The 27,432-nt window shown below is 42.2% G+C and overlaps 3 protein-coding genes across 5 annotated transcripts; 2 read left to right on the top strand and 1 right to left on the bottom strand.

Moving 5' to 3' along the window:
- Nucleotides 1–41: 41 nt before the first annotated feature.
- Nucleotides 42–7,766, bottom strand: flot1b (flotillin 1b). Its single transcript, XM_008295603.1, is given in 14 exon segments — nucleotides 42–1,707; nucleotides 1,797–1,888; nucleotides 1,890–1,961; nucleotides 2,491–2,628; nucleotides 2,850–2,895; nucleotides 2,978–3,159; nucleotides 3,384–3,536; nucleotides 4,547–4,642; nucleotides 5,013–5,132; nucleotides 5,217–5,360; nucleotides 6,066–6,156; nucleotides 6,319–6,394; nucleotides 6,846–6,896; nucleotides 7,659–7,766. Coding segments are annotated over 12 exon segments (1,194 nt in total). The 5' UTR covers nucleotides 6,889–6,896; nucleotides 7,659–7,766; the 3' UTR covers nucleotides 42–1,707; nucleotides 1,797–1,855.
- A 2,204-nt stretch (nucleotides 7,767–9,970) lies between these two features.
- tubb5 (tubulin, beta 5) lies at nucleotides 9,971–14,538 on the top strand. 2 transcript variants are annotated; one of them, XM_008295605.1, is made up of 5 exons: nucleotides 9,971–10,089; nucleotides 12,611–12,719; nucleotides 12,982–13,092; nucleotides 13,187–13,431; nucleotides 13,552–14,538. In XM_008295605.1, exons 1-5 carry the CDS (start codon nucleotides 10,033–10,035, stop codon nucleotides 14,362–14,364), a joined length of 1,335 nt encoding a protein of 444 aa, XP_008293827.1. In that variant the 5' UTR covers nucleotides 9,971–10,032; the 3' UTR covers nucleotides 14,365–14,538. The 2 variants fall into 2 exon arrangements, with proteins under 2 accessions (XP_008293827.1, XP_008293826.1); XM_008295604.1 differs by having other exon boundaries at nucleotides 9,974–10,089; nucleotides 12,985–13,092.
- A 1,789-nt stretch (nucleotides 14,539–16,327) lies between these two features.
- On the top strand, nucleotides 16,328–27,155 carry mdc1 (mediator of DNA damage checkpoint 1). 2 transcript variants are annotated; one of them, XM_008295601.1, is made up of 11 exons: nucleotides 16,328–16,365; nucleotides 16,862–16,999; nucleotides 17,083–17,673; nucleotides 17,754–17,832; nucleotides 17,955–19,210; nucleotides 19,972–23,162; nucleotides 23,661–23,798; nucleotides 24,657–24,839; nucleotides 24,988–25,113; nucleotides 25,565–25,675; nucleotides 25,803–27,155. In XM_008295601.1, the coding sequence occupies exons 2-11, from the start codon at nucleotides 16,864–16,866 to the stop codon at nucleotides 26,007–26,009; spliced, it is 6,018 nt and encodes a 2,005-aa protein (XP_008293823.1). In that variant the 5' UTR covers nucleotides 16,328–16,365; nucleotides 16,862–16,863; the 3' UTR covers nucleotides 26,010–27,155. The 2 variants fall into 2 exon arrangements, with proteins under 2 accessions (XP_008293823.1, XP_008293822.1); XM_008295600.1 differs by lacking the exon at nucleotides 16,328–16,365 and having other exon boundaries at nucleotides 16,830–16,999.
- Nucleotides 27,156–27,432: the final 277 nt, after the last annotated feature.

Genomic DNA, 27,432 nt, shown 5'->3' with positions numbered 1-27,432 from the left:
TTAGACTTGACTGACTTCACAAAACAAACAGACCAGCAGGGTGGTTTCAGTGATTTAAACATATTTTATTATCAGTCTATAGATAATCTTGAATATTGACACAAGCAGCCGACTTTAACACTAATCAGGAACTATTTTTCATATCAACTAAAAACAGACATGCGACAGGTTTTGAGAGAAAGCGTTAGTCACAAGAATATACGAAAGGAGTCGAGACTAATTTGGCTTTCACTTGCAGGCCATCAATAGTGATGACCAATGGCTTAAGATCAGTCGGATATGAGGAGCTATTCCCTGACAGAAGTTTTAATAAGGTCAACTACAGAGGTAAACTTGACTGAGGAGGTCTGAACAGGCACTTGGCGGTGGAAAAATGCATAAAGCTTGGAAGCTGGAAAACTTTGAATAGTTAGTGAGTCTGAAAAAAGGAGAATATAAAGTCCTGATCTAAACCACTGGGCTATGATACGTTCAAAAACCTACTAAAATCAGCGATAATCAATAATACTCGGGATCAGACTATCATAGAAAATTAGTACAACAGATAAAAAGACAATAAAAACGACACTATGTCTCATATCATTTCAGATTAAAGTCAGCAAGCAAAGGAAGGCAGCACGCTGGTTAGTGAGTCCGTAACATAATGTTCCTTACTGATTAAAAGCCGAGACTGTAACATTGACAACAAAAACTCTGCAGCTTTTCTCACCGCAACCTACTTGCATTGCTTTAAACAGGAAAACCTCATTCCTTGTTCTCATCAACCACTTCCCCCCTCCTCATTTTAAAACAAAGAAAAATCTTTCCACCTGCAGTTTGAGTTGATGATTTCGGGGCCATTAGTGTAGTCAGTTACTAAACAGACATCAGTGACGTACACTCGCAACACCTCCACTTTATAGCAGATCAGTGAGGACAAAACAAACACAGAATGCCTGATGTGTCTAGTATATATAAAAAACATGGATGTCAGTAATAATATCTCCACACACAAAACTAGAAGGTGGTGGTGTGATAAAATAACACAGCAAGATGTCCGTCGGCCATCTCACACGAACTAAATGTAGGACAGAATTAATGTCGGGCGTCCAAGCTCTGACCTGGTCGCTTCTCTACAGGGAACATCAGGCTAAAGGCTCGTCAGACTCAGAGCCTGCAGGTAAATACTCCGTGACACTGACAGTTCAGGAACACCGACATTATTAATTGGATGTGTTGCAGCAAACTCGACCTGGGCTACCTGAACTAGCTCGATTTCTTTGCTTAATTGAATGAATTGAAAGGCACAGGACATAATTTGGACAGCAGCCAGAAACTTTTCCTCTCGGGGTATCACTGGCTAAAGTGGGATGAGGCTTTTGTCTCCTCCATACATATATATATTTTAAAAAAGGGGAGCGTCGTCAGAAATTCTATCTTTTGTAGCTGCTCGATTTACAGCAGAAAGCACAACGATCTGGGACACGAAACCACATCATTGAGGAGATAAAAATTGCATCCTGTGTAGATGAAGAAGGAACTCAAATGAAACACATGCATGCATACTGACAATGAGACGGGACTATGGTGCTATGGTGTTGCGAGTCAGCACAGTGGTTACAGGCACAAGGAGATGTGGAGCTCTTCGCCTAAATATTGTCGCCAACTCTCCTGATTGCGTTCCTGCTCCCTTTCTTCTCAATACACACAGGTGGTCTTTCCTGCAGCCTGTGAGGTCAGTGAGAGGAAAATGAGTTCATTATTACTTGCACTTGTTGTTCAGTCTGGTACATAATGTGTCTGTTTTTCATACACACCTGGGAGATGTCAACTCCAGTGAGTTTCTCCACAGCCACCGGCAGCCTGGTCATGATGTCTAGCACCTCTCCAGCAAGTTTGGCTGCTCCCACCTCTGAGCCACCACTGGACACCATGGTGACCTTCTGGGCCGCTGACAGTGGCCTACTGATCTCCTCGGCCATCTGCAGAAAGATGACGAAAGAGGAGCAAAATTAAAACAGAGAAAGCAAAATCTGAAGATAAAATGTGATGAAGAGATTACCACTATTTGAATTTTATATAGAAATATTTATCTTTTTTAAAGTGAAAATGTGGGCCCCACAACGCCAACATGGAAGAGTGAAAGACCTTTGGGCTGCTTCATAACAAATTCATAAAGAAGCTGCTATATTTTGAATGACAAAATCAGCTGCATGTGCAAAAAATTACCAACAAATTCTAAATAAACAAGAATAAATTCATTAAACTTAACCATGTAAAGCTAACATACAAGGAAATAAAATTAAAATGAACTGTCTGTTCAACTACATTGATGTCAAGTGGAAGGACAAAGAAAAAAAAAGAAATCTAAAATAATAAAGTTGATTGCCCTTAATATGGATGAATCATCTAAAACTAATTCAGGCAATGCTGTTGTTTGTTTGACAATCACACAGTATTTCAAGACACAGCACCATCACTTATGTTCAGCGCTTATTTCATCTCACTGACCAATGGCAGTTTCTCCAGCAGCATGTCCACCATGGCTCCTTCTTTGTACTGCTTGAAGGATTCAGCCTTTTTGGCCATCTGCTCGGCCTCAGCACGGCCCTTAGCCTCTAGAGCGAAAGCCTCTGCGTCGCCCTTCATCTAAATGGACGCACATTAAGGGCAGGTAAGATTACGATAAAGGTGTAAATGACAACAATTTCAGGACGTACATAAAGTATGACAGGAAAGAATAGTTAAATAGATATAAATGCTACATAATTAGTGAGTAGAAAACTGCAGTGTGATAGGTTTTCTATCGATCTCCAACACTTCTCACCAAGGGTAATAAAAACGGAAGAGAAACCAGTGGCAGTACTTACTTTGATGGACTCGGCCTCGGCCTCTGCCTCCATGATGAGCTGCGCGCTGCATGACAGAAGAAACACTGAGTCGCTGCACAGAGTGTTCACAACTATACAAGATAAGGATATTATGCTCTAGCACTCACCGCTGCGCCTCAGCCAACTTCTCCAGTCGGTATTTCTCGGCATCTGCGGGCTTCTTAACTTTGGCCTCCAGCTCCTTTTCCTTGCGGATAATCTCCTGCTCCTGCAGCGTAATCTGCTGTGTACGCTCAACCACCTGAACCTGCATCTTCTCCTCCTCAATACGCTGCTTGGTCTTAGCCACCTGACATGGGGTGTAGAAGAAAAAAGGAATTTGCTCATCCTTCAATATATGAAAGGTCATCAAAATATTATCAGCCAGCCTTGGATAAAAAGACTGTGGGTGCAAGTTGATCAGGCTAATCCAAAATTTCCCCAGCATTTCTAGAGCAAAGGGAACCGAATGTCCCTCAAAAACATACTTGCAGACGGACCCTTGAAGATCAGACCGTGAGCAGATGACTGTACCTGAAGTTGATAGGCCATTTCTGACTCAGCCTTCTTGGTGTTGACCTCAACGTCATAGGCTGCTTTCTTCAGCTCGTAGTCTCTCTGGGCTTTTGCCATTTCAATCTCGTTCTTATATTGAGCTGACACCTTCTCCTGCATTGCGTGGGCTTCCTGCAAACAGACAGCAGCAGGACGGAAACAGAGAAACGTTGGTGGTACTTTTCAAAAGATGGCTCATTTCTCATTTTCAGGATGTCTTTTTTTTTTTTTTTCCATAATGTTTTTATGAACATTTTAACAGCATGAAATACAGTCATTTATATTTAGAGCATGTTGTCAGTTTGCTTCATTAACACATAATGAAAAAAATAATTAAAAAAAAAAAGTATACAAAATTAAATAAAAATGGCTGAGGTCTATAAATGCTTGTTTGTTTTTACTATAGTTATGCCTCTCTGGGTATAAACCCAACAGAAAAAGCTTTGGATCCAGTAAGATTTGTTTTGTAATTCTTTTCTCGACTGAGTTTCTTACCTCTTCCCAAAACTTTTTCATCATAGTGCATTGCCAAATACAATGAAACAGTGCCCCCCTATGTTCCATACATGTTGTGCATATGTCTGGTATGTTACTGCTGTATCGATTTAATTCCACCGGCGTCATGTGTGTCCGCATTAGCCATTTATATTGTATTAGTTTTAAGCGTGTATTAATGGATTTAGACTGTGCATCAGCACAGGCTAGTTTCCAATCTTCATCTGAGATTTCTCTCTGCAAGTCCTCCTTCCAGGCTGTTAACTTAGACTGTGAGCTTACCACATTAACATTAAGTTTGGACATTTTAAACCTCCTCGATCAAATGGTAAATACAGTAGAGTTAAACGGAGTCGTGCCTTCTTATTGTTCCATATAAATTGTAAGAATGTTTTTTTCATTTTTGAAAACATGTCTGGAGGTGGAGGCAGGGGAATGTTTTGAAATAAATAGAGTAAATTCGGTATAATGTTCATTTTCAAAATATTGATTCTCCCTATTATAGACATTGGTAGTAACATCCATTTATCTACTGACTCGTTCATTTCTGTCATTAGAAGTTCTTATTTAGTGCTGACAACATGCTCCAGCCCGGGCAAAACTTAGGATGTCTTGCTGAGCAAATAGGCAGAAGGGTGAAGATTTACCCTGATGACAGCATCCCGTTTGTACTGAGCCTCTCCAATCCTGGCATCCTTCTGCACCTGGGCTGTTCTGGCTTTACCCAGTGAGTGAAGGTAATCCTGTAAGACCACGACAGGCACAAAGAGGGGGAAACTGTGAGACCACACAGATCGAGCAGTACAAAGGAAGGCAGTGAATTAGACAAACAAAAACAAGAGATGAGGTGGTTACTACAAAAGCACTTAGGCTTAATTTATCTCTGTCATAATGGGAGGCTGGGGGTCGGTTGAGTCACAGGCACTCAATATCAATCACTTAAGAGCATTACTGTAAAAGAGGAAATCATCTAAGACTAAAAGCTTCCATATAATAAATATTGTGGGCTCACAGTCGCACTAGAGATTTCTGCCGCTTTCTTGCTTTTGGTGTGACATTCATCCTCAGGTATTTTGCCATTTGCGCATGATTAACTTAAGCAATTAAACATACCTGATCATCGTGAACATCTTTGAGCGTGTAGCTGACAACACCAATTCCCATGTTGACCAGGTCAGAGGAGGCCACTTTAAAGACTTGCTCGGAGAACTTCTTACGGTCCTGGTAGATCTCCTGCACACAAACAAAGACAGATATAGATAGATACACACACACACACGTATATATATATATACACAAATACATACAAACACACACCTCCACAGTCAAATGGGCGATAATGGCTCTCTGGTGTCCCTCCAGTGTCTCCAGTGCAATCTGAGCAATCTCACCCTCAGACTTGCCCATGAACATCTGACAGGCAGTGGCCAACATCTCCTTGTTCTGGCCCTGGATCTTCACCTACAAAACAACAAGATAAGAACATGTTACAAAAAAGAAAAAAGAATTGCATTACTGATACATGTAAATCACTTACACAGTTACATATGTACTGCTCAGTTATTAGCACAAAGGTCTTTAAAATGTCAGTCAGACGTCCTTTTTTTTTTTTCTTTCTTTCTTTTCTTTCGAGTTTAAACTTGTCCAAATCATGCAACAACCATGTACAAATAACTAATGACTTATTTAAATTACATCCCTAGGGGGTGTCCTTTGGGACCATTTTCAAGTGTCATCATCCTTTCCCTTCGCTTATTACCAGAAATAACCTTCTAGCTGAACTCAATATGAATACTATAAGTGTATACTGTGCACAGAACTGATGTTTGTTTTTTGTTTTTGTTTTTTTAACTCAGGCAAATATATTTGCACCAGTTTAATCACAGAAGTTTTTGTTTTTTCTAATTTATCACACACTGAATGTTACAACATCCTAATGTGGTCAGACTCTCATTAAAAGGCCTAAGGCTCACTCTATGTCTGACAATACACAGCAAGAATCAGGCCTTAAATGTCTATTTCTGTAGGGATGTTGATTTTAAAAGACAGTTGCCCCTTTTCCCTGCAATCTAGTAACAGTACAAATCATTTCAATCTATTGTGGAAATATGCACAGCTTGTTAGATCCATTTAGGAAAAACCACTCACACAGTGGACAAAGCATACCTGTGCGATGCCAGTGACAGAGATTGGGACACCGTGACGGGTGTACACTTTGTCACTCTTCACATTAAGAGTCAGGGTGTTGAGTGTGATTCTGAGAAGGGAATAAAAGGAAAAGTCAGACAGAGAACAGGTGACAGAAGAAATGCAAACAGCAGCTATTTTTTGGTTCAAGTTTTATCAAGACTTATCTCTTTTACTCGTTGCCAAAAACATTAAAATGTTGTGTATGTTTGTAATCGGAAAATAGGAGCACCTCTGGATTTGCTGAATACACGGGACGACAAACACTCTTCCTCCAGCAATCATGAGAGGTGGAGAGCGGCCAAAGCCTGGAGGGAAAGACGAGGCAGAAACACATAACATAAACATCACACCACCATTCAGTAACAAACAGCTAGTTACTCATAAAGTAAATGGTTCAAGGACATAGTTGGACTTCCTACCTCATGTTACAACGATGTAAATGAAGCAATTCACATAAAATATCATGAACCCACACACTGCAGCAAGCTGGAAAATTCCTACCTTATTTCAAATTGTAAGTGCAGTAAATGTTGCGCAATTTTATCTCGTGACAAACCACTAATCGACTACAACACTCACATGACACTTGTTTACACAGAACATCGCTCCAACAATCCACTTGTAAGGTAATTATGGCACATTAGTGCAGTGACGTCCAGTAAGGCATCACAGAAACTCTAGTATTTCTTTAAACATGGGGATATTCTTGCTCTAAAAATGTTGTGCTACTGTAAGAAATAATCACGCATCCATTACCAGACACCACCATGGCTTCATTGGGTCCACACGTGTAGAACATGTTGAGTCCTAATGTGAGACAAAAAAAAAAAGACCTTTATAAAGAAGGGATATTTCTACAGTTATCAGTGGATTACATTTGAGTTGTAAAAATGCTTAAACAGATGTATTAGAAAAGATATTCCTGTATTGTAGGGACACTGTCCAGTGGATCCATAGATAATACCTAAGAGCCCCATAATAACCTCTTGTTAAACCCCATAGACTAATACATTAACATACTTTATTACAGTATCAGACATAATCTTATGTGCATCGTTTTATTTTAGGCAGCACCATCACACAGTAAGACTAACAATCCAAATTTTTACTTAGAATACTTTGAAAATCATTTTAATATTCATTTTTTAACAATTTCGAGACTTATTAATAGGCACTCGAGTTTATTTTGGTAGCTACAACTGGCATTTGTCAACGTCTGTCATTTTGGTTTCCGTGTTTTCACAGAGGACCCCTCCGCTCCTCCCTCTTCTAACAACCCTAAAAACTGGAGGTACTACTACGCATTGTCAAATAGTAACTGGAGCATCAAATACACACATGTACTCCAATATTAACGTGAGCCATGCACAGGTGTTATATGTAAATCCAATGACCTCACGCAAGCGAAGCTAACTTGCATGCTAACGCTAGCTAGCTCCGAGGAGGCAGCGGGATGGAGTCTGACTCCATGACATCCTTAAAGACGTAATTTAAAATCCAAAAAATCAAAAAACAACTGTGCAGTATTGTCGATTAAATACACCAAAGCACCCATTCTGTTTTACTCACCTGTATTCGGGCAGCACAAAAAGCAAACCTTTAAAGACTAAATCGAGGTCTATTTCCTGTTGCCCGTCAACTGGAATCGCAAAAATGTCTGTTAGCAGAGGGAGGCGTTCATGACCACGCCCATGCCCGCTGCAACGGTGACGTCAGTCTGCTGCCAACTAGCGGTCGACGGTGGAAGTGCGCCTCCATTGTTGTCATGTTATCAGTTGATTTCTACTGAAGCTCCGAGGACTACCACGTCCTGGATGACTGAGAATCTGCACAGATAATCACGTCTCCGTGCACTAACATAAACATGTAGTTGACTTTGCACATTTCCGGAAATGTCAACAAAAAAACATAATTTTGAACTTTGTGGCAGAGCTGAGGTCACTGAGTGTGTGCACTGACTATTACATTTGATTTCACAAGTTGTTCGAGGTGGTATTAAATGTTTTATGTTTGTACAAGGTCCAATGCATCAGTTTGCTGCTGTCCTAAACCCTGTATTCTGACATGATAATGCCCACTCCCTGTTTGTGCCTTGGATGTCTGATTTCAAAAGTAACATACAGTGTGACGCAGCAAGAACACAGGATTAAAACATGTGATACAATATCTATAAAATGGATTATTAATTTTATGTTTAGGTCACTTGTCTGAGATAAAATGGTAAAGATGTTCATTGCCTCTTTTGTCAATGACTGAAGAACAAAAACAACAGCAACAAATTCTTGATCAACTTTCTTAATTTCATCACTACTATCACCCAGTTGTAGTCCTCTATCTGGTTAATGACTGAATAACGTCTTAGCTTACATATGTTATGAATTTAGATATGATGATTTCCACAATCAGGCTTTACTAATAGATGTGCACTACATGAATCTAAAAAATACTTCAGTTTGGAAAAGCTCATCATCATTATTATCACTGCTGCTCGATATGAGCATGGCGGTCCATATAGGTTTTGTTTAGGAATCTGCCCAGGAAGCTGTCCCAGTTTGAGAGCCTCAGCAGCCTTTCGTCTGGCTTGTCTCTCTCTTCCTCAGCCTTCCTCCTGTTAATTTCAAAGGACCTCACACCGCGACGAGCCGTTCTCCTCCACACTAGTCTGTCTAGTGGAGCTGTATCCCAATTACCAGTCTCGCAGTCCTTGAATATCTTTTTAAGGACATCCTTAAATCTCTTCTTAGCAGCACCAACGCTTCTGGTTCCTTATGAAGGAATATTACCAAACATTATTCATGGGACAGTGTGTGCTAAAGGGTTGTGGCCTCGAGCGCATGATTCGAGGCCACTTGGCTGCTCCAGAACCTTGATTCCATGGTAAGACGGAGGCGCTGGAGAGTTGCAGTTTGGTAGATGGCTGTTGGCTCAAAAGGAGTTTGTTCGCCCTTTGCAGATCTTATTTTTCTTCCACAGGGTGTCTACCGACCCATCTAAGCTGTTTGAAAACAAACTGCTAAGCTGAGCCAGTTTAGTTGCCGGCAACCCGACCATGAACCATGTACCAGGTTACTTATTAACTGGTGGCCTACAGTGTTATGACCAATATGGCTGATCAAGCTGACTGACTGACATGGAAAAGCTAAAGGTAGGAAAAACGACACTGATTTAAACATGTTTTCTTTCAGTATGGCCACCTCTATTAACAAAATTAATTAATTGATATTCTAGGTGCATTTTAAATCTCAAACAAAAAATCTCCCAGCAGAAGACTTCAGTTTATATTCTTTAATCCACTATTAAAACTATTAGTAATCTGACCACTGAATAAACTGTATTTGCTCTTGTTTTAGATCACAGCTACTTACCACTCCAACATCCTAATTCCTTTAGTTTGGTTTTTGTTTCTCCTTCACATATACATACATGCATGCATATGCAAACAAGCTCACTAGAAGGATGTAGACTTTGTAGATTTTTTATGGCAAAATTATACACAAACATGAACAAAAAGCCAAGGTTCCTGGGGAGATGCTGACTGACCCCATCTTGTCCAGTGAATTTTTCTCATTACAAGGAGACAAAATGATGATTAGTCATTCTCTTCTGATCTCCCAAAAACAACTGCGATGCATCTCACTGGGTGCTTGTGCACACCAGCTGGTAAAAGTCTGGCTAATCTCTCCATTTGATTTCCACTCTGTGCTCTGCAGCAGCGTGACCCCGCCCACTTCTGGCTCGGTCGGTCCTTCTCAGCCAATCATCGCTGGCGGCAGCTGTTCCTCGGTGTGGCCACGCCCCTCCACCCAGCCCCAGCTGGCTCTGGAAACGCTCCAACCTTATAAATCCATTGTCCGGCACCATCGTACAAGTCTACGGCTCCTCTCGCTCCCCAAGCAACGCTCTATTACTCGCCGTTGTTAAAAGAGAAACTTTTGCATCCATAATGAGGGAAATTGTGCACATCCAGGCTGGCCAGTGCGGTAACCAGATTGGTGCCAAGGTAAGATAAGAAAACCCTGAGAATTTTTGTGTTCATTTATAAAATGATGCTTTTCATGTCACACCACAGGTTTTTTGTTTTTTTTTAATCCAGAGAATTAAACTTGTAGCTGCTGGTGCATGAAGACAAAAGAGGGCATTAGATCTGCTGCTTGAATGAAAAGTAATTCATTTGGTAGACAATATAGATTTCAATATTTAAACATACCATCTGTCAGAAAATAACAAGAAAAAGTAAAAGTGACCTCTTTGATTGGATCCTGTGCACTGCGGTAACAAGTCAGTGGGTGTGGAGCAGCGGACCGTGCAGGCAGCTAACGGTATAATAGGACTCATGCGTCTCGACGGCTTTTTGTTCACACAACACCGGGCGTGTCTGAGTCCCGGCACTGAGCTGACTTCACCACACTGAACGGGGAGAAGACAGACAGACAGACAGACAGAAAAAAAATCAGTCTATTCTTTACTTGGTAGAGCCCTTTATTCAGTGTACACTCTGGTTTCTTTGTCTGGCACCGGCAGATGTGACTGGTATGTCAGTGACAGACTGGGAGCTGAGGGATGAGAGGCCTGGGGATTTTTTTTTCCTCTCTAAATGACGAATGGATCAATATCCCATAATGATTAGATTTTATTTCTGCACACTGTGGAAGCCAGACTGCAGTTTAGGCTGTTGGGAAAGCAGAAGAACTGCGGGAGGGTGTGGCATTGATAACTGGTCAAGAAAATACAATTCCTCCTTCTCTCTTTTTTTTTTTTTTTGTATAAGAAAGACTACATTTCCTGAGACACCTTTTGTGATTTTAAAATTAATACTCAGTCATTTTCCTTATTTTTTTTGTCAATGTTGTTTAGAATTCTCATTTTAATGCATTTAACTATATATTCCATTTAAAGTGGAGCCAAAGTCTGCATAGTCACAGCACAATATATCATCCACCCAGTCTTGCAGAAATAATTGCAGTCTGCTACTGTATGTTTTATTCCCCTGCTACTCTTTGTATCTCCTTTTGTTTTACAGCTGATCATTTGTTACAGACAGCATATGTTTAAGTAGGACTACCCAAACCCATGCAGGGATCCTGCCCTGGTATTAAGATATACTTTAGAGTTCACACTGACAAAAGCCCCTATTTTACAGTATGTTGATGTGAAAGAAAAAAACAACAGCTTTTCTTTGTAATCAATGTCTGTCCTCCCTATAGCCAAATTAGGAGTAGGGTGGGGGAGGACTGGAAGAAACAGCTGATGCACAGTGGGTGAAGTCATCGGCTTCTCAATTGATGTGCAATTCTCGGCAAAAATCTTTGGAGAATAATTGTGGGAAATAAACATCACACATTGCTATTATCTGCAATTTTCTGATTTTTAATTTTTTTAAAGCTCTTGAATCATAGAATGCCCGCTGTAGGAAATAAGGTATTAATATTGGAAAATTTTTGGTGTTGCAATCAATTCATCTCCCCCTTTTAAGCCCACAGTTCCATTTCTTTCTTTTTGTTTTCTAAATTTGTTGGTAAAATAATTCCTAGTGACCTGAGAGTAAGTATCCCCATTGGTGTCCCTTCCCCTAGGACTCATTGACTCTGATGTCCAGTTGATATGATTGACAGAATTGTTGAAGGGCTACATTGTGGCGAATTAGGTCAGGGTGTGGCATTGCTTTTCTGCTTATTGTCCTCATTCTTTCACTGTGATTATTTGCAGTATTTGCTGATAGCCATCTATAGCATCACTGTCAACTGTCTGTCAGATTCCCAGTCTTTTGGATGTTCTTTATCAACTCTTTAATGCTTCTTTGTTCTGCTTTGCTGCAATCGCCCTCATTTTAAGACCACTCTGTCAATTTAGTTTTGCATGGTTATATTTAAATGTCATGATGCGTAGCTCACAGCTGACTCCCAATCACTTAAGTACTGAGCTGCTATACAGCCCGCTTATCCAGATTACTCTAAATCCTCCTATTGCTGCTGCTGGCAGAAAATCACTGGGTGTATTACAAAGAAATGGCCAAGTTGGAAGATACCATAAAAATACATGCATGCAGATGATTTTCTCCAGTATGGTGCAATCGTAGCTCGCTGGATTTCATGCTAACACACTTTGAAAGATCTAAGTGTGGCATTAAAAGAGTGAACAAGCCATGAATACAGATCCATAGACAATCGGTGTTTTCAGTGTAGTGTGACTCCCTGCAAATTGAGTTTATTTTAGTTTGGCCTGCGGGGAGATCTGTAGCTTCTTTGTGTGCTTTCCTTTCCTTTAATATATGAAAGAACTGCATTCTGCTAAGTCATCAGTCAACGACTATGTGAATAATAACAGCTGCGTCGTAGGAAAAAGGTTTAGATATGGCTTTGCTGAAATGGGAAAAATCCTGTAATTTCCACAGTACAAAAATGCAGCCCACTGCTGTTTTACTCATTAGAAGCCTCCTGTCCCAAAAACTACATGGCTAATGGATAAATGCATACTTTCATTTTCAAGTAACTGTCATGTGATACCGTCCATTTTGTCTGCAGTTCTGGGAAGTGATCAGTGACGAGCACGGCATCGATCCCACAGGGACATACCACGGAGACAGTGACCTGCAGCTGGACAGGATCAGCGTTTACTATAATGAGGCCACAGGTTGGTTCCCGAACAACTCATTTGAACATACATAGGACTATTTTATATGTACATATTTTAAGCTTTACAATTTCACTTAAATTTCAACAATTGATATTTAATTCTTAATTCTTCTCTTGTGCACAGATTTTCTTAGTAGTGTACTGGTTATCCTGTGTAACTTCCAACATAGTTTTTACTGCGTTACTGAGCTGGTCTGTTTTCCTTTTTCTCTGTCTCTTTCTGTCGCTCTCTGTTGTGTCTTGTTCTATTTCTTGCGGAGGAGGTAAATATGTGCCTCGGGCCATTCTGGTCGACTTGGAGCCTGGCACCATGGACTCTGTGAGGTCTGGACCATTTGGGCAGATCTTCAGACCAGACAATTTTGTGTTCGGTGGGTGGAATAAAGACACATTACATGTTACTGAATGAATACAGACAAAAAGTAGAAAAGAAATGCTTAGCTATTGTCATTCTTTCCCTTTCAGGTCAGAGCGGTGCTGGAAATAATTGGGCCAAGGGTCACTACACAGAGGGAGCTGAATTGGTGGACTCAGTCCTGGATGTGGTCCGTAAGGAGTCAGAGAGCTGTGACTGCCTGCAGGGCTTCCAGCTTACCCACTCTCTTGGTGGTGGAACTGGATCTGGTATGGGAACTCTACTCATTAGCAAGATCCGTGAGGAGTACCCTGACCGTATCATGAACACCTTCAGTGTGGTGCCTTCCCCCAAGGTAACATAGTTATGTGACAGCGCACTGGTGTTTTTATTGTTAACTTTAGTTTAATTTACCTTTTATTCCTCCTTTACGATCATGAGACTAAATAAAGTTTGTGTATGTTTGCATCCTCAGGTGTCAGACACAGTAGTTGAGCCCTACAATGCCACCCTGTCAGTCCACCAGCTTGTAGAGAACACAGATGAAACCTACTGCATTGACAATGAGGCTCTGTACGACATCTGCTTCCGCACTCTGAAACTGACCACACCCACCTACGGAGATCTTAACCACCTGGTGTCTGCCACTATGAGCGGAGTCACCACCTGTCTGCGCTTCCCCGGTCAGCTTAATGCTGATCTTCGCAAACTGGCTGTAAACATGGTGCCTTTCCCCCGTTTGCACTTCTTCATGCCTGGTTTCGCTCCCCTGACCAGCAGGGGCAGCCAGCAGTACCGTGCCCTCACAGTTCCTGAGCTCACTCAGCAGGTATTCGATGCCAAGAACATGATGGCTGCATGCGACCCACGCCACGGCCGCTATCTGACAGTCGCTGCTGTGTTCCGTGGCCGCATGTCAATGAAGGAGGTCGACGAGCAGATGCTCAACGTGCAGAACAAGAACAGCAGTTACTTTGTTGAATGGATCCCCAACAATGTGAAGACCGCCGTCTGTGATATTCCACCCCGTGGCCTCAAGATGGCCGTCACTTTCATTGGCAACAGCACAGCCATCCAGGAGCTGTTTAAGCGCATCTCAGAGCAGTTCACAGCCATGTTCCGTCGTAAGGCCTTCTTGCATTGGTACACAGGCGAAGGTATGGATGAGATGGAGTTCACTGAAGCAGAGAGCAACATGAACGACCTGGTGTCTGAGTACCAGCAGTACCAGGATGCCACTGCTGAGGAGGAGGGTGAATTCGAGGAGGAGGCTGAAGACGATGCATAAAGTTGAAAGACATCAAGGTCAAGACATCATTGCCAAAAGAAATACAAATCAAAAAGGAACGACAACAAGTAACTAAGGAACCAACATAGTGTCAAGAGCATTGCTAGAATCAAACTTTAGCGTACGTTAGATATCCCTTGTCATTCGTTGCAAATAAAGTTGGCAATTGAAAACTGTTATCCTTTCATTCATGCTTGCATATAAATGAGTCATTTGTCTGATAACACATCAACTACGATTCAGTCATTCAATTTCAATCACTCAGATTTTCTCATTAATTGTAAAAGAATAAAAATCATGGGTGAATGTTAGTTGAGAGCTTACTGATGCATTCATTCACAGCTTGAAGGTCCTAATTGCATCTCGGCCTGGGGTCTTCCTGTGTGGAGTTTGCATGAGTTTGCTTCCTCCCACAGTCCAAAATCATCCATCCATTATCTATACACTGCTTAATCCTCACTAGGGTCACGGGGGGGCGGGGCTGGTGCCTATCCCAGCCGACTTAGGGCGAAGGCAGGGGACACCCTGGACAGGTAGTCCAAAAACATCCATCCATTATCCATCCATTATCTATACACTGCTTAATCCTCACTAGGGTCGCAGGGGGGCTGGAGCCTATCCCAGCCGACTTAGAGCGAAGGCAGGGGACACCCTGGACAGGTAGTCCAAAAACATGTTGAGGTTAATTGATGATTCTAAAACTTATCTGTAGGTGTGAATGTGAGTGTGCTTGGCTGTCTGTCTATTTGTGTGTAGCCCTGTGATAGACTGGCCACCTGTCCAAGGTGTATCCTGCCTTCGCCCTGAGCCAACTGGGATAGACTCCAGCCCCCCCGCAGCATAAAGCGGTGTATAAATAATAGATGGATGGATGATACATTCATGTAAAATTTTCTGCAGCTATGAAAAAGCATCAATTGTCAGTTCCATGAGCATCCATTTATAATATAGTCTAGTATACGGTTAAGTGCACATAACTAAATGCAACATAATAGTCAGACCAGTTTTAGTTTTATTTTTTTTTTCTGCACCAAACCACATTCTCAAAACTATCCCAGTGTAGGCAGTCAGTCCTGTAGGAACAGAGGTTCATTGCACCCTAACAACAACTTAAAAACGCAGCAAAACATGTATTTAAAACAACAATATCATTTGCTTATCATCATGCTTCAAAAAAAAATCCAAACCCATACATTTCACGTTCCAGGATTGCGTTAAAGTTCCTGTGGAGTGTTACATCACATAAAAATTTGGCATTTCATCATGCTTTTTGCTCTGATGACACTGTTTATTGTAAGTACTTTTACTATATTTGTTCAAAGTCCTTTGAGAGTTTTTATACAATATGAAACACATGTAAATTAGCTGCTGGAATCTAGTTCACCCACACAAGTGTGTTAATTTAGAGATATGAATCAGAAAACTAAAGTGTGTGAACTATTAGGACAAGACCTCAATAAAATAGCACCCACCTTTTCATATATGTTATGCTGCATAAATTTCCTTAAACACTGGCCTAGGGCGGCTGTCTATTTGACCTAACCCAGTAATCAAGCCTTGTGTCAAGGATAGTATTTTTCTCATGCAAAGAGAAAATCAAACAGTTGCAATTGAACTGTGCTAAAGACTAGAATGCCTTAAAACTACTTCCTGGCAGCAAACTAGGCTTGAAGCTATTGATATATAAAAAAAAAAAAAAAACGGTCCTTCACTATTTGATGCTACACTTAAGCGTGAAAGAGACTCAATCAACGTCCACTGGTTTCCCTCAGGCAGCCATGTCTACGTGAATGTAGGGCGCCAAATTATATCGTTTTGTCCTATCAGAGGCGTTTTAAGAGAGTTCTGATTAGCCAATGGCAGCAGAGTCCGGTGTGATTGATGGGTGTTTCAGCCAATCGCCTGCATCAAACACGCCTCTTTTGGGCGTAATTAGCTCCTTCCAGGATATGCGAGTACTTTTTTGTTTATCTCCACTTGGACAAGTTGAGGCGTGTGACGGTGGGTAGATTGTAGCTAATAATGTTTGGAGTGCATGCCTATTTTACAATAATTATGAATTTTACAATAGTTATGTCGCGGTATTAAATTGCTATACTTGACGTTTGAATTTCCCACAACTGGCCGTTAACATTTTGGTTTTTTATGTCGGTCGGAAGTGGGATGGCTGCACTGTGGTTTTGAAAGAGATATCCATACACGTTTACTTAAAGTTGTGCTCAGCGTTGCTTAAAGCTCTTCAGACCAATGCACCAAATCGGAGATTAGCAAGAATGCTACGGAAAAGTGTTATTACCGGTCAGTGATAAACGTTAAAGTTAACGGCAGGCTTGACATCATATATTAGCCACTTAGGCTAACGTTAGCTGCATGGGGCTGCTCACTAATACTTGGGCATATGTGGCTTTGTGGGTTTAATTAGACAGTTACATTACAGTCTAAAGAGCAGTTTATCTGTGTATAAGTATAGCAGTAACTATGTCTTGGTGTCTGGTAGAAATGGAAGCCACGCAGATGATCTGTGACTCAATGTTGGAGTCAGATGAGGAAGAAAATGAAGAGAGCAATGAAAATGAGAGGGGACGACCAGTGGCCAAACTGTGCATCTTAAAAAATGCACATATCTCCGAGAGAGGTGATTGTCAATTTAAGCACAGTCTGCATACATGAACGTCCTTGGCTATGTGTTTCTCATAATGCATATTCTCTGTCCCCCAGAATTGCCCCTCTTTTTGGGAGATAATGTGCTGGGCCGTGACCCCAACACCTGCACCCTGCCCTTGTCGGCGGCCTCAGTGTCCAAGCAGCATGCAACCATCTGCATCTCAGTCTACAAGAGCAGAGGTTGTGACAAGGAAGCTGAGATGGAGGCTTTGCTTTGGGACCTAGGGAGTATGAATGGGACCCGTAAGGGCCGCTTAAAGCTGACTCCTAATGTGCGCTATGCCCTCAGTGAAGGTGACAGGTTGGTGTTGGCGGACATCCCTTGTCAGTATGTCATCAGTGGTGTGGACTCAGTAGTCTCTTCTCAAGAGGACACGAGGACTCCAGTGAGCAGAAATCCAGGTGTGAAGGCCAGGTTGCCAGATGATTCGACAGTAAGCGAAGGTGACACAAGCACTGGCAGCAAAAAATGTGTAAATGGAGATACAAAACCCAGGGTTTCGCCGAAGAAGACTCTTGTCAGCACGAGTTGCCTGTCCTTTGAGCAAACTCCAACACAGCCACAGAAGACCTTGGTCCCAGAATCTGACTCGGACTCAGATGGCGAAACAGTGGGAGGAGGAGAAAGAAGACGAGTGGCTCTTGGTATGTAAATTGAGTAAACAGTCATAAGAGATGATGCTTCATTTTTTTGTATCTCAGCTCATCTTTATTATCTTTTACAGTGTCCGATTCAGACTCCCAAAAATCCAGTCCCACTTGTTCTACATTCCTGAGTCCCACAAATAAAGTCGTCCCTGAAAGGTATATATGTAACATTATGTATATAGTACTGGCATAACCAGTCCCAATATATAAGTGTGTCACATTTTTCCAATTTTCCCCTGATTGTAATACTCATCACCTTGTTTTCCACTGCTTTACAGTGAAGATGAAAGTCCCATCACACTGTCATCCTCCACTAAAAATAGACCATGCAAACATGTCAACCTCAGCACTGAGGAGACAGAAGTAGATGTGGGGCGACAGCAGCTGAAGAAAAAAAAGTCACTTGAAATTGCGGATGACAGTGAATCGGAGGAAGAAGGAGCAGCACAAGGAGGGACAAAGTCTAAGGAAAGTGGACAACATGTGACAGTGAAACACAAAAGCAAAGGTTATGCAGGGGAAGATGGATTGCCTGTGTCAACGCCAGCAGTCTCCACAGATGACGGTCCTGCATTTAACATTGATAGTGACACTGATATGGAGGAAGAGGAGGAAGGGCTTGTGTCTGCAGGGCCTTTAACTTTGAATACAAACCAACACGTTGATCAGCCACCAAATACAGTTCAGTTTCACATGGACAGTGATACAGATATTGAAGAGGATGAGGATGTCCAAGTTAAAGCTCCCAAAACCCTGCCCTCCTCTAATGAGACCACCAAACCTTCTCGCTGTAGTTTAGTCATTCAGCCAGAGGACATCGGCATAGACAGTAACACTGACGTGGATGAGGATGATGATGTTTTGGCAGATGCTGCCATGAAAGCAAAACCAACATCATTTAAGTCTGCTCGGACAGCTGACTCTGCTTCTTCAATGCAGCTGCGAGATTTCCACCTAGACAGCGGCACAGATGTTGATGATGAGGAGGAAGAAGAAGATAAATCTGCAGAAAGACATGAAAACTCAAAAACAGACGGAACGCTCAGCAAATTAGATGTGAAAGTCATAGGGCCTGAATCTGCCCCTGCTGCTCCCACAGATGCTGAAACTGTCCCTGCCTCTACCATCAGAGAACCCACAGCAGTTGTTGCCGTCAGAGAATCGTGCACCATTGCAAATGCAGGGGCTGTTTTGGATACTCTGTCTGACAGTGAGACAGATATGGAGGATAATTCTCCTGTGGGTATACCTGCTGCTGTCACAACCTGTCCAGTCTTTCCTTGTAAAACGTCAGAGGCTCGTCACTCAGATTCAGATGCAGACACAGATGTGGATGAATCTAGCATGCCCCCTGCTGGGAACAGGGCCAATCCTGCTCACCTTAGAGTGGGCGGTGATAAAGATGAAGTGGAGGATAAGGAGGCTGACATTGAAGAGGCTGGGGAGGACCGGATTCCTCACCTGGACAGAGAAAATACACCTGGGTTTCTGGTTCCCATTCTACAGAACTGCTCTACTCCTGTACAGCTGTCAGGTAATCAAGTCACTCTGCGTTCAAATTAGAACTAAGACTGCAAGTCAGTGATGTGTTCACATTGGTTGTTTTATGTGACCCACAGTCCAAACAAACCCAAAAGATACTAACATATGTGACACAGAAAAGCATTTAATCCTCAAACTGAACAAGCAAGAACTTAGACACCTATTGGCATTTTTGCTTAAAAAAATTAAACCGTTAATCGATCATTTTAGTTACAGATGGATTTTTCTGTTAATTGACTAATTCATTCATGTATTAACTGGCTGATCCTTGCAGCTCTCAAAGAAATGACACATTCATTTATAAGTCACAATTATTTATTGTAGTGGTATTTAATATTTTGTTATCTTAAGTTTATGCATTTTTGTGAATACTTTGTTCATTTATGTCAATACAACTGTTAATTGCACAAACGTACTGAACAAAAACTGTGAAGAAGTGAATGATACAAATATAAGATTTGGTCATACACCTCGCAGACTTACATGTTAAGAGCTTAGGTGTGACGTAAAACCATTTCATGCATTTTAATGACGGAACAGGCTTGAGATAAAAGCTAGTTAAATTATCTGGTTTCAAAAGCGGAGGGGAAAGATAAGGAGCTAAGGCTTTTGGAAGTCCTTCAAGTCCATTTAGATGTGTGCAAGTTGCTTTTAACGCATTATACAATGTCTGTTTATGTAATAGTGGTAATGTTGGAGAGAAGTATTTCTTTTACTTTGCATTTACTGCATGTTGTCGTCTTTGTCTCCCAGCTGCAGTCGCGCCTGCTGTATCACCTGTAGGATTGTCTTCCTCTTCCGACACCCAGGAGGATGCAGACTTTGCTGAGGCTGAGACGCAGCCCTTTGTTCTTCATTGCCACAGCAGTGTGGACAAGCCTCAAGCCTCCTTTGAACTTGAGGCTTCTGGTGACAAAGAAGAAGAGGAGTCCAGCAGCAGGAGGGAATCTTTACAGCTGAGATTGTCTGACAGCAGTCACCTGCAGTGTCAGAACCAAGCTCTAGCCACAGAGTGCACTCAAGCTTTTGTCTCTGTGGAAGGGAATGTGATTTTGGAAGATGCCCAGTCGTCAGACGGACTCTCTGCAGAGAATGACTCAAACTTGGAGGCTACGCAGGCCTACGCAGAAAATGAGGATTCTGCCAGATGTTCAGTTGCATTTAAAAAAGAAGAACGTCATGTCGATTTTGCCCTAGAAGCAACACAGGCATATATTTCAGCACCCTACAGTGATTCAGATGACGACACAAACCAAGACGAAGGACAGAACACTGCTGATGCTGAGACTCAACCCATCGCATCTACGCTTGCCTTTGCTGAAACCCAACCGATGCCTTCCTTTGTCGAAGAGACGAGTTCGGCAACAGACAATTCTGTGTGCTCTGTACAGCAAGTTCCCTCCAAAACACAGATTGAAACAGAAGAGAGGGAAGAATATAAGGAAGATGCTCACCCTCAGCAGAGGCACATCAGTGAAGCTCAGTGTATGGCCGCAACTCAACCGATCTGTGCAAGCAGCAATGAAGAAAGTGATGAAGATTCATTTCCAGGTCTACAAAAAAGAAAAGCAAAGCCGCTGCAGCTCGAAGAGGAACAAACACAAAGCCTCACTCATTCTGGTGCTGATCAAACTCAGGCCATGGCTACAAGTGAAGATGGTGAAAGTGACGATACGGACTGGATGCCAGGCCCACGAAAACACAAAACGAAGCAACTTGAAGAGACACAGTCTCTCACAAATTCTGAAGTCTCCACTGTTGAATCCCAGTCTTTACGTACATGTGCTGGTGAGCAAAGTGATGAAGAGAGCGTGATTCCTTGCCGACGAAAAAGGAAAGCAAACTCATTGCAACTTGAAGATGAGCAAACGCAGCCCCTCACTAGTTCTGATGTCTCTGCTGTTGAAACTCAGCCAATTGTGACAAGTGAAGACAAGGACAGTGATGATGATGACTCAGTTCCAGGTCCACCAAAAAGAAAAGTAAATCAGCTTCATGTTGAAGAAGAGAAGACACAACAGCTCCTGAATTCTGAACCCTCTGCTGCTGAAAACCACCCCACAGCTACACGTGAAGATGATGATACAGACTCGATGCTGGGCCCACGGAAACGGAAAGCAAAGCATCTTGAAGATAAGACACAGCCCCTCACCAGTTCTGAAGTCTCTGCTGATGACGACTCTACTCCATGTCGGCCGAAAAGAAAAGCTAAGTTGCAATTTGAGGAAGAGAAGACCTCTACTGTTGAAACTCAGCCTTTAAAGACAAAAACTGGCCGAACGCCTCGGAAAGGAAAAGAGACAGAATGTAAAACAGAAACCACTCGAGCCAGTGTTAGAAATGTAAGAAAATCAACTGCAAAATCAAGAGAAGGGGACGAGCAGGCAGAGTGTTCTGTACCACCAAGGAGACAGACAAGAGGTGAGAATAAAACCTTGCAAAGTACAGAAGAGATCAGTGAAAAATCCAGGTCTGATGATGATGATAACAATGAGGAGGCAGTAAAGCAGGCTAAGCAAACCCGAGGAAAGAAAAAAGTGAGTAAACAGAAAGATGACGATGAGCAGAAAGAAATGCTTGAAATAGAAAGAAACAAACATGCTGTAAATAAAAGTCTAATAAACGAACAAAAAGAAGGGAAACAACAAGAGAGAGATAAACTTGAGAATGAAGGGAAGGAGACTGAAAGAATGGAAAATAAATGCCAAGCAAGGCTGGAAAGTGGAGCAATGGAGAGGGAAGAAACTGATAACTTGGATAAAGAAAAAGAAAAACAATCAAAAGAAAAAGAACTACAAGAAAACAAGGAGGAAGTGGACAAGCCCAAAGCGCCTACAAGAGGTCGAAGAGCTACCAGAGCTAGGGCTTCCCAGCATGCAACACAGCAGGAACAAGAATCAACCAATGATGATTTCCCATCAAGGAACACCAGATCTCGCTCAAACTCCTCCAACTCAGTCAGCTCGGAGAGGTCAGCCTCAAGTTCCAACACCCAGGAGGGCAAAGGACGGGGCAGAGGGAGAGGAGCCAGGACGAGCAGTACGTCACCTCAGGCAGCCGCTGTCAGAACTAACCATCGAAGAACAACGGCGGCTGCAGTGTCGACAGAACAGGAGGTTTTCGACTGCAGCATGACGCCTGTAAGCAGAGGAAGAACAGGTAGGCTACAGGGAAGAGGGAGGAGAACAGAACCTGCCCCAGACTCCATCCCTGCTGCTGTTGGTCAGAGCGATCAGGATTCATCTCCTAAACCGACAGCCAGAGGCAAGAAGAGCAGGAAACCAGAGGGATCCTCCAGCAGTGTTCTCCATGAAAATGAGAAAGAGAAGGCAGACTCTCAGCAGACTAGGACCACAAGAGGGCGACAGCAAACCAGTGCAAGTGGTTCTGAACATGCAGCTGCAGATGAGACAACTCAAGAGGAAGGATGTGTCAGTGAGGAATCACTTTTGCCTAAAAGGAATGTCAGGGGCAGGAGTCAAAAGGCAACAAGGAGTGAAGCTGTGGAGGGATCAGTCGCTTCTACAGTCAATAATGAGGATGAGGCTAAAGACAAAAGAAAAGGAAGGAAAACTGAATTGAAGGCAAATATAGAAGCAGATTGCAGCAGCAGCACTAACGTTTCCAAAGCAAAGGATAAAACCGAAAAAACAGAAGCAGCGGACGAAGATGGGGAGGATAAAACAAAAGATGAGATTCCTGCTGCTATCCAAGTGAAGAGAGCGGGTAGGGCACCCAGCGCTCAAGCAAAGAAGAATGCAAAAGATTTACCTCCTGAAGTGAAGGAGAAAGAGAGTGAGAAAATAAAAGTGGACACTGTTGAGAAGAGACCCAGAGGTTCGCCTTCAGCATCCCGCAAAGAAAGAAAGAAGAATAAAGGGGTGGAAGAAAGTGAAACATCCGTCACTTCCATGAACCAGAGTTCAAATGAGGAAGCAACAGAGGTGTGACTGAATTACTTCTTCCTTAAATACGCATCGTAAACATTATTGTCTTAGAAGTTGTAGTTTTGATTGAAACAAAAAATATATTAAGGCTGAAATTTAAATCACAGAAAGTGGAGTACTGAGTCGTATATAATTAATGTATGGAAGTTTGTGTTCTCATAACGTACAGCCTTTACCTCGGCCCAAGGCCTCAGTGCATTTCTCTCTGAGTCAGCCTTTCCAGTCACCTTAATGTATTACCGTCGACATCTCGGTCTGACTCTGTTTCCTCCACTCTTCCACAACAAGAGCAGTCTAACGTGCTCTGCCTCACCAATAACTCACTAATGAATTAAGTGGTTCCGTGATCACCCAGTCACTTCCTACTCTGTCTGTGGTCCGTCTGTACTCCTGATCCCATCATTTTCTTTGTGTATTTAATCCTTTGCCTTTGTTTGTCTTCATTCTCTCAATGGTTTACTCATTATTAATTCCTCCTTCTTATCTATTTATCAGCCCCAGACGCCAGTGGACCGTGTGTCTCGGAAGCGACTAACTTCTCCAGAATCCGTTCTCGTGGCAAAGACTCCTCGCTGCTCCTCTGCTTCCCCGACACCTGGTGGTCGACCACGAGTTTCAAGCCTGGCCTACAAGGTCTGTGTTTCTAAACCTGTGGGCAGTTTGTCAAAAAAGTACGTGCAAGAGGACTGCCTGGTCAAATCTTTCTGTTAGGTATGGAGATGGAGCCAGGCTTGATAAGTCCAGCTTAGATATTAGAAGCAGGGGAAACAACTTGGATCTCTCTAAAATTCAGAAACCCTCCTACCTTTAAAGCTGACTAATTAAAACACTTTTGTTCTTTGTTGAATCCTCACAGAAACAATTAAAATGACAAATTGTGGTTTTGTAAGGAGCTGTCTCTGCAGCATCATGTTGAGGATGAGCCTTTTGGAGTCTGCACTTTGACTAATGAGGTGTTTTTACATGTCTTTGTGCGGACTGGTGAGCTATAGAGCTGCTAATTGGTCTGTTTCTGAACGATGGATAGAGCCAGGTTGGTTACTTCCCCGTGTTTCAACCGTTGCTAAATGTTAAAGTTAATAAATTGCCTGGGCACTCGAGATCAATACACAGTGGACAGATATGACGAGTATTTATCGACTTAAGTAAGTCTTATGAAGAAACCAGATTTCTCAAAGCATGCATTTCATGTTTAGAGTTAGAGCTGTGTAATCTATCCATGCAAAATCAAAGTTATTTCAAATGTTTGTACAGGTGAGAGTAGTTATTTTAAGTTCAGGTGGCACCAAATCACTGCTTCCTTTATAAGTTAGTTTAATAATCATTCAGTTGGAGTCAGCTACAAAGAAATGATCCCAAAATGTGTGAAGCAATGCATGACAGGGCTGCAGTACTAACACATGAATTCCATACATTTATTTTCCACTATCTCTTGCCAGTGGATGTCCAGTTACACTGTTGTGATCTAACTTGGTGTCATTTTTTTCTTAGGTGCTGTTCACAGGGGTGGTGGACGAAGCAGGAGAGAGAGTGTTGGCTCGTTTAGGAGGCAGCATGGCTAAAGGTGTAGCCGACATGAACTGTCTGGTGACCGATAAAGTGCGCAGGACTGTCAAATTCCTATGTGCTGTGGCTAAAGGCGTCCCGATCGTCACCACAGAGTGGCTGGAAAAGGTTAGTTTCTGTAGCAGGAGTTGCATATCTCGGCCCACACAAGTTCTCGCTTTGAATTTATGCAAAAGTAAACACAAGTGGTACAAACACATACAGAGACACAATCAAATAGACTCTCCGCTCATCTCTTGTCTTGTCTGTGTCTCAGAGTGGTAAAGCCGGAAGCTTCCTGTCTCCTAATGCTTTTGTTGTGAAGGATCCAGAGCAAGAAAAGAAGTTCAGTTTCTGCCTGCAGGAGTCTCTGAGGATTGCTAGCAGTCAGCCTCTCTTACAGGTATTCACTTGTGCTATTTATGTATGTGCTTATATTTTTCTGTGAGAGGTTGACAGTGTCAGGATGATATGTCCCATGGTGGATGGCACAGGGGTGGTTTACAATACTGATGGTGAGAAAAAGCGAATCATGGTAGGAATGGAGTAAAACTTGAATCAGCATTACTTTTAGCTCAGCCCCTTAAATCTTTAATAGAGCAAAGGGTTGATTGTCGTTACACTGTGGCTTATGGGAAGTCATTTAACATTTGCTGGTTATGTTTTATGCATTATCTTTCTGAGGCTGCACAGTTTCATTAACCCTGAGAAGGAATGTTTTAATGCAACAAATAATTCAAACAGCTAGAATGAGAGTATACACATGATGCCAAAGTCCATTGGCCTTTTTATACAGAGAAATCATATGTGTGTTTACACGTTTTCTGCTGTTTTTTCCTCATTCTTTCTCGTAGGGATATGACATCCATGTCACAAAGTCGGTGAAGCCAGAGCCAGCTCAGATGAAAGACATCATTTCCTCAAGTGGAGCTAATTTCCTACCAAAGATGCCCACCACTAACAAGGTGCCAACTGAGCTTAGAGCCGTTCTCACATAAAGTACACTGATTGAGTTACTCTGTCTTCATGTTATCATTCCAGTGTTGTTTTATATTTTTATGTTTTATTTTCTGTCACCGTTCTCTCTCCCAGCCTCAGACTGTGGTGATTTCCTGCGAGGAGGACCGGTCGCTGTGTCGTCCGGCTGTATCCGCATCTCTCCCCGTGGTCTCTGCTGAGTTTATCCTCACGGGGATCCTACAGCAGAAACTTGATTTTCAGAACCATATGCTCTCTCCTCCTGCAGCGAACCTGCAGCCCTCTGCAGGGGGCAAAGGAAGGGGCAGGAGGAAGACTTAGCACTGCTGTGGTGTGCTATTGAAGACCTGCACCACTGCGCGTGTCACCAAATTGGCCTTAGTGGGCTCTATCCATCATTTGTAGACTCCCTTTTAACTTTTAGATTGGTGGGAACATTTATGAGTCAGCTGCTCGTCTAGATTTAAGAATGTATTTGTCATATGCAGCAAAAGCTTGTTGCTCTCTTGAATGTAAACACATTGCGTATGTACACAGTTAGTACCAGAAGTATGTGTGTTATTTTACTGACAGCTGGCAAATGTTTCCAAATTTATTTTACACTTTACGAAAGAATGATGTGACAAACAAAATACGGGGAGCTAACCAGACAGACAAGTTTTGGATGGATGGTGAAATCTTTCCATAATCCTGTTAAGTTCTTTCAGTCTCATCTTCTTATCTACATGTGAAAAAATGCAATGTTGCAAAGCTATTAAAGGTAGAAAATACTGTTGCTGCTATGCAGGGGGAGAAAAACCTGCTCCCCATTTCCACAATGACACCAACAAGCAGCGTATAAACTACTGCTGCTGCTGAACTGCTGCTCGTCTCTACGTCTACCAGCCAGTTTGGCAGGTGACTACCATGAACAGAGAGCCATAGAAATCATGTCTGGACGGGAGAGTGGTGGAGCTGATGGGGTTTGTTTTGAAATCCCTCAGCTGCGTTGGTCAGTCTATGAAAAAAAAAAAAAAAAAAAAGTCTATGAAAAAAAAAAAAAAAAGCTTGTTTACTGTCTCAATAAGTGCATGGTAGCTTTTATACTGAGATAAACATGAACCTCGCCATGTTTGTTGTGTCCATCGTCTCCATTAACCACCTACTCCATTAAGACTTCATCCAATCCTATTGCCTTCAGGGAAAGTGAAACACAATTATAGGTAACTGACTGCTGATGCTGCTTCTCCATCAATATCTCATGGCGTTTGTCCTCGCCGTCCATTTATGAACCGTCCGGCCACTTATTGCATATACATGTTTCAGAAGTCACATTTCTGTTATGACCCAGTGTAAACTTCATCCAAGCTGTCCCTGGTGTTTTAACGATGGATTCATTAGCTTGTAACTTTTACAACTGTTAACCAGCTAATGACTTATAACATTTACTAATGGAAACAATAAATCATGTCTCTTACTTGTAACTAAGTGAGTTTGGTAACAGTATGTTTTATGGGGATTTTCTTTTCTTCCAACATCCAATATGACATTTTAGTTTTGACCCAAACGTGGAAAAATATGAAGCCCAGAATGATCAACGTGGCTTATTCCAGCCAAAACCTGTGACCTTGAGTATAGTTTTGCTTTTTAGATTCTAATGAACAGACAGCACATCTGAATTATTTTTGGCACAAGAAAACTATGATTTCAGTTTGGTGCCCCCAGTGGTTACAGTGACTTTTCATTTTGTTGGCTACAGATCCTT

Source organism: Stegastes partitus, unplaced genomic scaffold (genome assembly GCF_000690725.1).
Source record: "Stegastes partitus isolate 25-593 unplaced genomic scaffold, Stegastes_partitus-1.0.2 Scaffold1061, whole genome shotgun sequence".
Classification (NCBI taxonomy): Eukaryota; Metazoa; Chordata; class Actinopteri; family Pomacentridae; genus Stegastes; species Stegastes partitus.
Note: the sequence above shows the minus strand (reverse complement) of the source record. Positions and strands in the feature narration are given on the sequence as shown.

Bases quoted from the DNA above. Each gene is read 5' to 3' on its own strand.
- tubb5 (XM_008295605.1), top strand. From the start codon at position 10,033: ATGAGGGAAATTGTGCACATCCAGGCTGGCCAGTGCGGTAACCAGATT. The intron at 13,093-13,186 runs GTGGGTGGAATA...TTTCCCTTTCAG, and splicing joins ACCAGACAATTTTGTGTTCG to GTCAGAGCGGTGCTGGAAAT. The intron at 13,432-13,551 runs GTAACATAGTTA...TTGCATCCTCAG, and splicing joins GTGTGGTGCCTTCCCCCAAG to GTGTCAGACACAGTAGTTGA.
- mdc1 (XM_008295600.1), top strand. From the start codon at position 16,843: ATGTCTTGGTGTCTGGTAGAAATGGAAGCCACGCAGATGATCTGTGAC. The intron at 17,000-17,082 runs GTGATTGTCAAT...TCTGTCCCCCAG, and splicing joins TGCACATATCTCCGAGAGAG to AATTGCCCCTCTTTTTGGGA. The intron at 17,833-17,954 runs GTATATATGTAA...ACTGCTTTACAG, and splicing joins AATAAAGTCGTCCCTGAAAG to TGAAGATGAAAGTCCCATCA.